Source organism: Felis catus, chromosome C2, assembly GCF_018350175.1.
Source record: "Felis catus isolate Fca126 chromosome C2, F.catus_Fca126_mat1.0, whole genome shotgun sequence".
Classification (NCBI taxonomy): domain Eukaryota; kingdom Metazoa; phylum Chordata; class Mammalia; order Carnivora; family Felidae; genus Felis; species Felis catus.
Genome location: NC_058376.1, coordinates 149,569,510 through 149,581,544, shown reverse-complemented (window position 1 = coordinate 149,581,544; position 12,035 = coordinate 149,569,510). Strand labels below are relative to the sequence as shown.

The following is a 12,035-nucleotide window of genomic DNA, read 5'->3' as shown; positions in this document are numbered from 1 at the left end:
AGACTCACTGTGTCAACAAAAGGTGATGCTCATCGCCCAACTGAAGGGCTGCCCAGGTTAGATCTGCTCATCTAGAAAAGAGGACAGTCTCACAGCGGCACCATTGCAAAGGCCAGACATGCTCTCAAAGCAAACAGCAAGCAGCATTTGGGTGCTAAAGGCAACCCACGAGAGAGCCCTTGGGACCAGAAAAGGAATCACAATCAAATGCCACATAGAGAGCCCTTGGGACCAGAAAAGGAATCCCAATCAAATGGATCCTTGGCTTCAATACAAGTTCAATTCCTTTCTCCCATTCCCCCCCGCCCCCCTCGCTCTCCCAAGAGAGCACATGCATGAGTGGGGGAGGGGCAAAGGGAGAGAGAATGTTAAACTCCAGTGTGGAGCCAGACATGGGGCTCAATCTCACGACTGTGAGATCATGACCTGAGCTGAAATCAAGAGTCAAATGCTCGATGGACTAAGCCACCCAGGTGCCCCCTCATTCCATTCTTGAAACCCTATTAAGACTTACTTCAATGGAAACACAAGGAACCTGGGGCTAATGAAGTTGCTGGCAGTTCCCATTAGCTCAGCAAACAAAGAGGAGTAACTATTTAGATTAAATACAAAGGAAAGGGGGGGGGTGGCCTTTTATTTGTATATTATAGTTTTGTAACTATGATAATTCCCTAGAAAATATGTACGTCCTGGAATACTCTTATACATCCTATGTTTTAAACAGTACAAAACAATACGCATCTAGTCCAATAGATAAATGAAATGCCCGAAACACCTATCTTTAGAAAATATGCCTCACCTACATACACATATATATATACACACACATACTTATTGTGTGTATATATACGTCCACAGGAGCACAATTCGCAAACAAATATACAGTAAGTACACATACACACGTATGCATATACCCTGTAAGTAAATTGTTCTCCTGTGGAAGATGTGGGGGAAATGACCATGTACCACGGTCGAGTGTTTGGCCACTTTTCCCTATGCCAAGAGGGTAATTGATTTGGGGGGGATCGCCAGATCTTTGGTGCTAATGTACCGTTCCCCTGAAAGGCTGCTGGATTTCTGGATCCATCCGCCACAAACCTTAACATTTCTCTCACTCCGTGTTCAGAAAGAACTCTTTAAGTTGGTTTTATAAATAATTCAGTTGGCTTTTGTCAGAGTTTATTCTGTTACTCCACCTCTCTACTGGGTTTTAAAATTCGAAAGTCACATTTTGTTTTATGGATGCAATAATCTTTCAAAGCTTTAGGAGGATACTAACTAGAATTTTTTAAAGAGTCTTATTTCTTAGCAGTTTTCTTCTGGAAACACTGGCTTTTCTGGTTCACCCGTTCTTTGGCTACAGACTTTCCTCAAATGTTTGGTGATTCTTCCTTGTCTGTTCATATTCATAAATGGAGATCTAGATGAGTGAGCACTGGTAGCCCGATAAGCCACCTCGGAATGTGTAAGATCTCACTTTCCTGACAGCAGTGGGCAGCCTTGCCCTGGGAGAAATGAAGGAGAAATGACTAGACTTAAATTCAAAGGAGGAACAGGGTCAGAGGCTGAACATCCACTTTGATGGAGGGCAGTGGCTCTGGGGGGCCGGGGCGGCCCAGCCCAGAATTCAGTTACCCTTGTGCCCACCACAGGGCACCTTGGGGAAGTTCCGTGCTAAGCAGGTGCAAGGATGGACCAGGGCCTAAGCTCTGTCCGCCCTCTAATCTCCTGCTGTCCCTGAGCCTGGGATTCTTCCAGAGCTTCTCAGTTACCCTTTTTGCCTGCAGTGGCCTGAGGTCTCTTAAATTCGGAATATCCTTTCTGTTGAACTAATTGGTGTCTTCTAGAAATTTCTCCAATTAGGCATCTATTACTGATACTTTTCCTGGTTTTCATGAGATTGTGCACTTTTGCTTATTTAAAAAATTTTATTATTTTTAATTTTACTTGCTTTTATACTTATATCAACCATTTTCATGGAATTTGTGGAGGCAATCAAGGTAAACACATGAATTTTTTTTTTTACCATGATTTAAAATCTCAAATCACTTAAGAATGTCAATACATGTCTGTGTGTTTGTGTACATATGCATACATGTAGGTCCTGTGTGTCCAGAATGAAATAAAATATTAACCATGATAATTATAGGGGTTCTAAGTTTAATACAGGATGATGCTATTTTCTTTTCATTTTTTAAAAATGTTTAATGTTTATTTATTTTTGAGAGAGAGGGAGAGAGACACAGAGTGTGAGCAGGGGAGGAGCAGAGAGAGGGGGAGACACAGAATCCAAAGCAGACTCCAGGTTCTGAGCTGTCAGCACAGAGCCCAACATGGGGCTCGAACCCACAAACTGTGAGATCATGACCTGAGCCAAAGTTGGGTGCTTAACCGACTGAGCCACCCAGGTACCCCTTGTTTGTTTGTTTTTAAGTTTATTTATTTTGAGAGACAGAAAGAGAGAAAGAGAGAGAGAGAGAGAGAGAGAGGGAGGAAGCACGGGAGGGGCCAAGAGAGAAGGTGAGAGAGAATCCCAAGCAGGATCTGTGCTGATAGAACCATGAGATCATGACCTGAGCCGAAATCAAAAGTCGACCGCTCAGGGCCATCTTGTATTTCCCTAAGTTTCTACAATGGCTGTATATTCCCATTTTGCTTTTTTTGTTATTGTTTTGTTTGTTTTTGGATGCTATAAATCTTTTTTATAAAAAGTTCACTTAACGTAAAATTTGTCACTTTAAGAGCGTACAATTCAGGGGTTTTTAGTACATTCACAAAAGTGTGTAACCATCATCACAATCAGTGTTGGGCCACCTTCATCACCCCCCAAAATCCTGTATCCGTTAGCAGCCACTCTCATTCCCCTCTCTTCACGCCCCCGTCAACCACTAATCCTTCCGTCTCTATCGGTTTGTCCGTTCCAGGGACATAAATGGGATCATCCGCTACGTGGCATTGTGTGTCTGACTTCCGTCACTTAGCACAGTGCTCTCCAGGGTCGTCCTTGTACCATGTGTCAGTACTTCATTCCCTTTCATGACTGGATAATATGCCACTGCATGGATATACCACATTTTATTCATCCACTCATCAGTTGATGGACATTTAAGTTGTTTCTACTTTTTGGTTATCATCCGCAATCCTGCTATGCACCTCAAACACAAACTATCTATTCTTTAACGATATAAACAATACTGCTTTAGAAAAATGACAAAATACCTTTTCAAAGACTGTCGATAAATCAAACTTCCCCCCTTAAACATAGGGTTTTACTATACTCTGAAAGCCTCATACCTGCAAATACCTGGACAGAATAAATTAACTAGTAATAAACAGACATCCTTGCATTAACTGGAAGTCAACTAATGAGCCTGATCTTCTCAACACAGTGAAGGTACACACGTATGCTAGTAATGTATATGGAATTTACAATCCTGATTTCAGAACAGTAGATCTTCCTTTTAAGAATATCATCGTAGAATCTATTTCATTCTGTCACATGCAACATTCGGAAAACAATACTTGTGCGCTGAATTAAAACCTGCCCAGATCAGGAGAAGAGAAAAAAAAAAATTCCGTTTTGCTGCCCACTCACAGAGTGCAACCTTTAGAAAGGGATTATTTCCCTTACATTTTCATCAGGGACTGGCAAAGAAAAGTATATCATGTTATTACAGAGCCTGGAAATGTAATGACTTCCAGGTTGCTAAGCAACGGTGCAATGTTAAAGGCCCCAGTATCTGTGATCTCTAGAGACACTCTCAAATTTCATTAAAACCTGCTCATAACCATTACACAAAAGGTCCATGTGGAGTTTATAAACAGGTTTAGTTTCTTGACATAATAATGAAAGAATAAAAAAAAAAAAAGGAAGTGGCATCCAAACTTCTGTGGTACTTAAAACTAAATCTTTTGGACACCCAGCTAATGAAATCTATAATGTTTCTAGGAGCATTCATAGAAAGCAAATACTATCAGTTTATGGTAAATAAAAGCAGTTAACATCTTAAAAAATGACACTGTGTAGAACTTTGAGTCTATGAGGAAAGGATAAAAATACATCTTAGGTGTAAATCAGGAAGGGAGGCAAGGATAATTTGAAATGAGACTCCCAATCATCATTTGCTTCAAGGAGGGTCATGAGAGTGGCAACAAGAAAGCGAGATGCCACAGGAAATAATTCTCAGGAAGGCTTCCAAAACATTTCCTTTGGCAGTGGTGTTGGCAAAGCCAACCCTGAAAACAGAAGAAGTTATGGCAGGTCTCAGCAACAATCCCACGGGTACCCCTGGGATGCTTGTGTGGGACGCTGGCTGAACACCCTAAGATGCTAATGAGACTTGATCTCTCTGTACCACACATGTGGGCCACTAACCTCCTCAACCATCTCCCGAGCTTCTAGGGAGAAAGAGCGGAAGGAGACTGTGTCGTTTGCGTAGCCTTACTCATCAGCCCTGCAAATCGACATATTAAAATATCAGAATAAATGGCTATTGACATAGATCAGGAGGGTCACTTATTACGATGGCAGACTTTAAAGGCAAATTCTTTAATGCAAACTATGACTGTAGGTGGGATCATCAAATTTACTAAGTTAAAAGGGTCGTTACAGGGTGGCAGAGGGTTCTGATTACCTGAATATTTATTTTCAAAACCCCTGTCCCCAGGCACTCTGAATGAACTGGGAAGCACACAACCTTGGGACAGGAATAAGTTCACTGCACGTACCGAAGTGCCCCGCTGGGCCTGGGCAAAATGTTTTTTCCTAGTCAGTATATTTGCAGTACACAAATCAATTGCAAAATGAAAATTCACATCTCGCGAAAGATACGCGATTTCATTAAGTTTCATTCATGATTTCGTTAAATCATTGCCAGCGATGGTGGAAGAATCACACCCAAAGCGTTTGAAGAGTGAAGGTTTGACAGCTAGAAAGCCTGGATGAGCACCAGCTGAGGAAGGGGAAAATATCTTCAGGTGTGATGACAGGACAGGCATTTCAAAAGGGAACACTAATCTGAATCGCAACGGAAAATTGATGAAGGCCCTAAACAGACCTTAAACCAGTCAAAGGCGGTGCTGAGAAGGTTGAACGTGAAGACTATTATAACGTGCCGTCACTCAGGTGTGATGATGTCAAAGATGGCACACAAAAAAGGCCACAATCACTGGTAGTGCCCCACGTGATGGAGGGAAGGGCCAGGCTTCAGGCCACCCCGGCAGGGCTCGGGTGGGAATTGCAAACTCAGAAGCAACGTCAGCCCTCTGCTGTCATGGGTGGAACGCTCTCGGTGGGGTCACCTGGCTGGAGTCAGGGGGATGCAGGCGCTCTCTCTCAGCCTCACCCATCATGTCTGCCTGGGACAGTCGGGACGAACGTCCTCACGCCCTTCATTCTAGTTCACATCGGTCACTATGCAAAGCCCGGTCTCCCCCTTCCCCTGGACCGTCATACACAAAAGGCTCCACACAGACCTTTCTTGGGCTCCCTGCCCGCTCCTCCTCTTGAACTTTGCGCACTGCGCCCTTTGGACAGTCGCCAGCAAAATCTCTTGTATCTCCAGTCTCTTCCCAGGATATTCTTTTCGCTTTGTTGCTCTGAAACTGGGCTTTTCCCTCAGGAGGCTGCTTCCTCTGACGGTGTCTCTCACACCCCTTGAACCACTGGGCTTGAAGGTGGCTCCTTGGGTCTCACCAACACTTGCCGACCATTCTCCATCCCTCCTCCATTCCCCCATTCTCCAGCTTTAAATCCACTGTCACCAGAGGATGCCACTGGCTGCTCCTCCCTGTTGCAATTACTGTGGATCTCTTGGTCCTTGGCTCTCTGTCCTTGTCCTCAACACCATTCCTGTCACAGCACTTGGCAGCATCAATGTCCAAAGAGAGGATCCCTCGAGCACCGCTCAGTTCTTCGGCTTTCTGCCCAATGACCTTGGGCCCCTTCGCCCTTCAGACACTCACTCCTGTGGTTTTAGCCTAGACCTGGTCATTACCATTAGCTGTGGCCCTCCAGAATCCACATGTAAACATCCCACGCTCTGGTCACCACCTCCCACCATTCTTCTCTCTAGTCTAGACCTCTCTTACTTGGAATTCCAGACCTATGGATCCAAGAGCCAACTAGACACTCCCACCTGGATGTCTGACAGGCAGCTCACATGTAAAATATCCAAAACTGAGCTTTTGATTTCCCCCTCTTTCCCCAAACCAGCTCCCCCTGAGTTCTGGCCGTCTAGAGCCTGGCGTAGACCAAAACTGGAACCATCTTCGACTATTCTCTTTGTCTTGGCCTATATCCAATCTGTTGGCAAACACTCTTGGTTCTACTTTCAAGACTTGTCTAAAATATAAATATAATTTGTCTAAAACATCATGCAAGCCATGATCAGGACTCCCCTGGACTGCAGTAAGGTCCTGACACCTCTTACCTCCAATCTTTATGACTATTCTCAACGCACCAACCGGGGCATCCCAGCTCTGCTCAAAACCCTGAGGATAAAGGCCAGTCTCTCCAAAGGCTTAAAGGGCCCCAAGGACTTCCTCCCTCCACCACAGCCCCTCCCTGTTATCCCCCCTCACAGCTTACATGTCTCCTTGTCACTCAGATGTCACCTCAGGAAGACATTCCCTGCGCACATCAAGTTGCAAATGTCCCACTCTACTTATTTTTTTACTGCCATATTTTTCTTCTTAGTGCTTTCGCTACCTAAAATATAATATAGCTGTATTTAGAGCTACACGGTTATCATCTCCTTCTCCCAGGAAGCTCCAGCAGAGCAGGGATTTTTGTCTGTGTTGTTCCCTGCTGCGTCCTCAAGCCTTTAGAACTCTGTCTGCCACAGAGTAGGCACTTAATACCTACTTGTTGAGTGGTTACTCTTAGTGAAGCCCTTTCCTGCATAGTGTTGCAAAACCTTAGGTAGTAACTCTTTATCAGAATGCCTTATGATGTTGGGGCGCCTGGGTGGCTCAGTTGGTTAAGCGCCCAACTTTGGCTCAGGTCATGGTCTTGCGGTTTGTGAGTTTGAGCCCCGCATCGGGCTCTGGGCTGACAGCTCAGAGCCTGGAGCCTGCTTCGGATTCTGTGTCTCCCTCTCTCTCTGCCTCTCTGCCTCTCTGCCTCTCTGCCTCTCTGCCTCTCTCTCTCTCTCTCTCTCTCTCTCTCTCTCTCTCTCTCTCTCTCTCAAAATAAATTAATTAAGGGGCGCCTGGGTGGCTCAGTTGGTTAAGCGTCCGACTTTGGCTCAGGTCACGATCTCGCAGTCCGTGAGTTCGAGCCCCGTGTCAGGCTCTGTGCTGACAGCTCAGAGCCTGGAGCCTGCTTCGGATTCTGTGTCTCCCTCTCTCTCTGCCCCTCCCCCACTCACACACTCTCTCTCCTTCAAAAATAAACGAACATTAAAAAAAAAGAATGCCTTATAATGTTGTCAAAAGACAATTCACTTTAATAAATTTTATTTTTTTGTGATCAATCCCAATCACACATCCTATCATTTCCCACAATTGTTAGGTGACTCATTTACATGACTTTACATTAAGTGGGTATTTTTCCAATATCACTTATTCTGGAATAAAAAGGAACTCCTGTGTTACAAAATAATATGCCTAAACTTGGTCAAGTACTTCTGTTGATCAATTACTTCAAAAAAAAAAAAAAAGGAGGTCATAATATACCTTTAAACTCAAGTTATCTGAAAGCTTTTTAAAATACTCTCTTGGATATTTAAAATAGCAGCTGAAAAACATGTTTTTAATCTCTAGCTTTTTCTATGATTATTTAAAAACTGAAAACCTGAAACCAAATTCTGGTTCTATCTATCTACCTACCTACCTACTTACCTACCTACCTACCCACCTGAGATACAGAGATAGAATGAGCAGGGGAGGGGGAATGGGGAGGGGAGAGGGAGGGAGGGAGAGAGAGAGGGAGGGAGGGAGGGAGGGAGGGAGGGGCAGACTCCGCACTGTCAGCATGGAGCCTGATGCAAAGCTTGAACTCATGAACCGGGAGATCATGACCCGAACTGAAACCAAGAGTGGGACACTTAACCAACTAAGCCATCCGGGCGCCCCTCTGGTTCTTTGTTATATACAGTGAATCACCTTGAAAACCATCTTTTTTTTTTTAAGGAAAGAAACATATTCCTATGAATATGTTCAAATATGAACTGGATATTACCAATATTCCTATGAATATAATGTAGATATTAACTATTGTTTCCTTCAATGGATGCAATTCATTTCTTAAAATTAATATAGATCATATAAAGGAATATTATATGTAAAATATTTTAAAAATAAAAAATTTTGAAATATTTAATGCAGGCATTCAGAAGGGAAGGGTCCAGAACAATGTTCTTTGCTGTCCACATCCACAAGGAAGTATTTTTCAAACATGTCCATCCTAATACTTAACACACTTTGAGTGTTATTTTGAGACGGTTTCGTTAAAAGCATGTCATTAAGGAAATCCCACCAAGAGTCTGCAGCATTTTGCACACAGCAACAGCTTCACAGTGGGGTTGATGATGGTCAGAATGATCACTAAAAATCAGGAAAATGCCAGAGTGAGTCGTAATCACTATAATTTGAACCAGAGAATAAGTCCCTATAAATGGGAATATTCTAGGTTTGAATTAATAAATCATCCCTCAGAGTAAGCTCCTTTATTTTTTGTTTCTTTTTCCTTATCCCCCCCACCCCCTCCCCCACCTGGGTTGTTAGGAGGCAGAACATAAGACAATTCCAAAGGCCCTTAGCTTTTGATTTACCATTTATACCGGGTGCGTTGCCCGGGAATTAATATTGGGAAGGAAGCAGCATTTCTGGCACGTCTTCCCTCATTTTGAGGGATATTCTACCTGCTGCCAAGGATGGCACTTTGGTCCTTCCCATGCTTCATATGTTCCCTCTCTCATGCTTACAAATCACCTATTTCCTTTGCTCTGTGAACATTATCCCATTTACACAGTTCTTACTCTTTGGTTTAAACAGCTGTGAGGACTACAGATACTCACACAGTGCCAACGTCTCTCTCCGAGCATTACTTTGTACCACACCTGCAAGATGGAGAGATGTGGCGGACAGCCCTTTAACCAAGCAGTCAAACTCAGCCCACAAGTGGGGCAGCCTGGCATCGTGTACTTCTTACGGGATACATCATGAGGGACCATTGCCAGTGAGATATTCCAACCAAAAATGTCGTGAGGAAACAATCACATGTTCCAGAATGTTGGACATTCTACCAGACGACAGACTCCGGCACTTTAAAAAGTCAATTCCATAGGGGGAGAACAACAAAAAGCAGAAGACTCTTCCAGAAAAAAAAAAAAAGAGACTAAAGCGTGCCTGGCTGGCTCCGTTAGAAGAGCACATGACTCTTGATCTCAGGGTTGTGAGTTTGAGTCCCATGTGGAGGGTGGAGATGACTTGGAAAAAAAAGGGAGAGAGAGACTAAGAAAACAATTAAATTCAGTATGTGAGCCTTGACTAGAATATGGTTCTAAAAAAAAGGTACAAAAGCCATTGTTTTACATGTAGGAAAATCAAATATGAACTGGACATTACTAATATTAACAAGCTGTTATTTTCGTGGGTGTGATAATGTTGTAGCTAGGGGCCAAGTGTCATGATGCTTTCATATTTGCATAATTCAGAAAACACAGACACACAGAAATAGAAAGGATGGCAAAATGGTAACAATTCTGATAATTCTTGATTACATGAGTTCATTTATCTTTTCTGTGGTTTTGAAACTTTTGTAATAAAAAGGTGAGTAAAAGTATCGTCAATGGCAATCTCTTTAGAGAAAGTAAGGAACAATTCTTTTTTTTTTTTTTTCCTTTCTCTCTAGAAGAATCTGAGGAAGTGAGTAGGGGTGCTGGACCTCTTGAAGAAAAGTCAGAACAGAAGGAAAATTATGGTGCCCAGGGGCCACACACATCAGACTGGGAAAGAAGCCGGGAAGGTGACCAGCTTAGTCCTGAGGAGCCTCTACACGGGAGGGGAAGGAGGGAGCAGGCGCATGTAGGAAATGTGGGAGAAGATGAGTCGTGTTCAAAGTGGATTTTAAGGAAGCTTTCTGTGTTACGTGCACATCCTGAAGAAATCTGTGGCGAAGAGCCACGTGTCCCCTCAGCAAGACAGATGTCTCCACCCTGAGAGGGACTGGCTATCGAGGACTCTATTCCACTGGCCACTTGCTTCCTGGGTCCGTCTTTCTTAAAAGTTCAGGAAGGCTTCCTCAGGGAATTAAGTAAAAATTCTAGGCGTGGTGCCTGGGTAGCTCAGTCGGTTAAATGTCGCTACTTGATTTCGGCTCAAGGTTTGTGAGTTCGAGACCCATGTTGGGCTCCACAGTGACAGTGCAGAGTCTGCTTGGGATTCTCTCTGTCTCTCAACTCCTCCCCACCTCAAAAATAAATAAATAGACTTAAAAAAAATTCCAGGCAAGGTATTTCTTTTCTTTGTTGGAAACAGAAAATTCAGTCATTCATAGAGTTCCCAATTACTTTGCAGCCATATGGCAATCATTGGTGGAGAATGCTTTATCCAGTGTGACTACAAATGGATGTGTGTGAATTCAGAGAAAGATCCCCCTTGGAAGAGCCTCTCTCAGAGTTTCAGAACAACCTTCTTAAGTGACCAGATTTCACAAAAAAATGATTTACTTTCTACTCATTTGGGTGCATTGTGTTTCTCTTGAAAATTTCATTGGTTTCACACCAATCTCCCTTTTTCCTTAAAGAAAATAAAGCAAGAATGGAAGATCTTATCATGAGAAAAATAAGCTAGGAGGGAGACAGGAAATATTTTGCCTTTTTGTTATACCTCAAGAAGCATTTCTTTACTTTTCTGATAGAAATGAGGTCCCTCTTTGGGGCACCTGGGTGGCTCAGTTGGTTGAGCAACTGACTCTTGGTTTTGGCTCAGGTCATGATTTCGCAGTTTTTGAGTTCGAGCCCCTCATCCAGCTCTGCGCTATTAGCTTGGGACTCTCTCTCTCTCTCTCTCTTTCTCTCTCTCTCTCTCTCTCTCTCTCTCTCTCTCTCTCCCCCTCCCCCCACTGTCTGTTTCTCTCTCTCTCAAAATAAATAAATAAACTTAAAAAAAAAATGAGGTCCTTTCTGATCCTAAATCTGCAGCTCATCCTAGTCCTACAATAGAAAAAGAATGGCTGGGGGCGCCTGGGTGGCGCAGTCGGTTAAGCGTCCGACTTCAGCCAGGTCACGATCTCGCGGTCCGTGAGTTCGAGCCCCACGTCAGGCTCTGGGCTGATGGCTCAGAGCCTGGAGCCTGTTTCCGATTCTGTGTCTCCCTCTCTCTCTGCCCCTCCCCCGTTCATGCTCTGTCTCTCTCTGTCCCAAAAATAAATAAACGTTGAAAAAAAAAATTAAAAAAAAAAAAAAGAAAAAGAAAAAGAATGGCTGCAGAATTTCCAGTTTCCTACGTGCTCTCCTCGAAGCCTTAAAGCCTCTGCACATGAAGAAATGCAGTCACACTGATTTTTGGTGACAGAACAGCTCTCTTCTCAGGGCGGAATGAAAGGACCAGGGGACATGCATGAGAACCTGGAAGGAAAATGATAGCATAGGGAGGTTTTCTGAAAGCTGTAGGGTAAAAGGGGCTCCAAGACGTAGATATTTGTAATAATCTTTAACACTAAGCATCTTCATAGAGCACTCTCAAGTTGCACCCCTGTCACCTCTGCCACACCAGGTAGACAGGTAGGCAGGTGACAGGAGTCAGATGCATCAAGCAGGTCTCAATCACCCTCCAACGGATCACTTCTCTGCTTTCATAAAGTAGTCAAGAGTCTACCCTGAAGCCAGTTTTATAGAACAAGTCTGTGGCAGTTTATGTGTAGTCAATATGTTGGGTGTTGAAATAAGCTAGCTTTAATTAAGAGACAAGTCGCTAATCTATAATCATTACCCTGGGAAAACTCCCATTGATATCACGTTTAAGGGATAGGTAAACATGGGAGTGGCTTGAAGGAGTCCATCCTATTTTTAAAGCTAAAACACAAAGTA

General features: G+C 43.5%; 1 protein-coding gene across 15 annotated transcripts in view; it reads right to left on the bottom strand.

Moving 5' to 3' along the window:
- Positions 1-12,035, bottom strand: part of ULK4 (unc-51 like kinase 4) — a 577,159-nt gene that overhangs the window by 102,581 nt on the left and 462,543 nt on the right. The window contains exon 36 of one of the 15 annotated variants that reach the window (XM_045037802.1): positions 8,054-8,547. The exons of the other annotated variants lie outside the window; for them this stretch is intronic. Coding sequence (XP_044893737.1) covers positions 8,545-8,547 — 3 coding nt within the window. The 3' untranslated portion in view covers positions 8,054-8,544. Of the gene's footprint in view, positions 1-8,053; positions 8,548-12,035 lie in introns of those variants that run through there. 15 annotated transcript variants of the gene reach the window in all.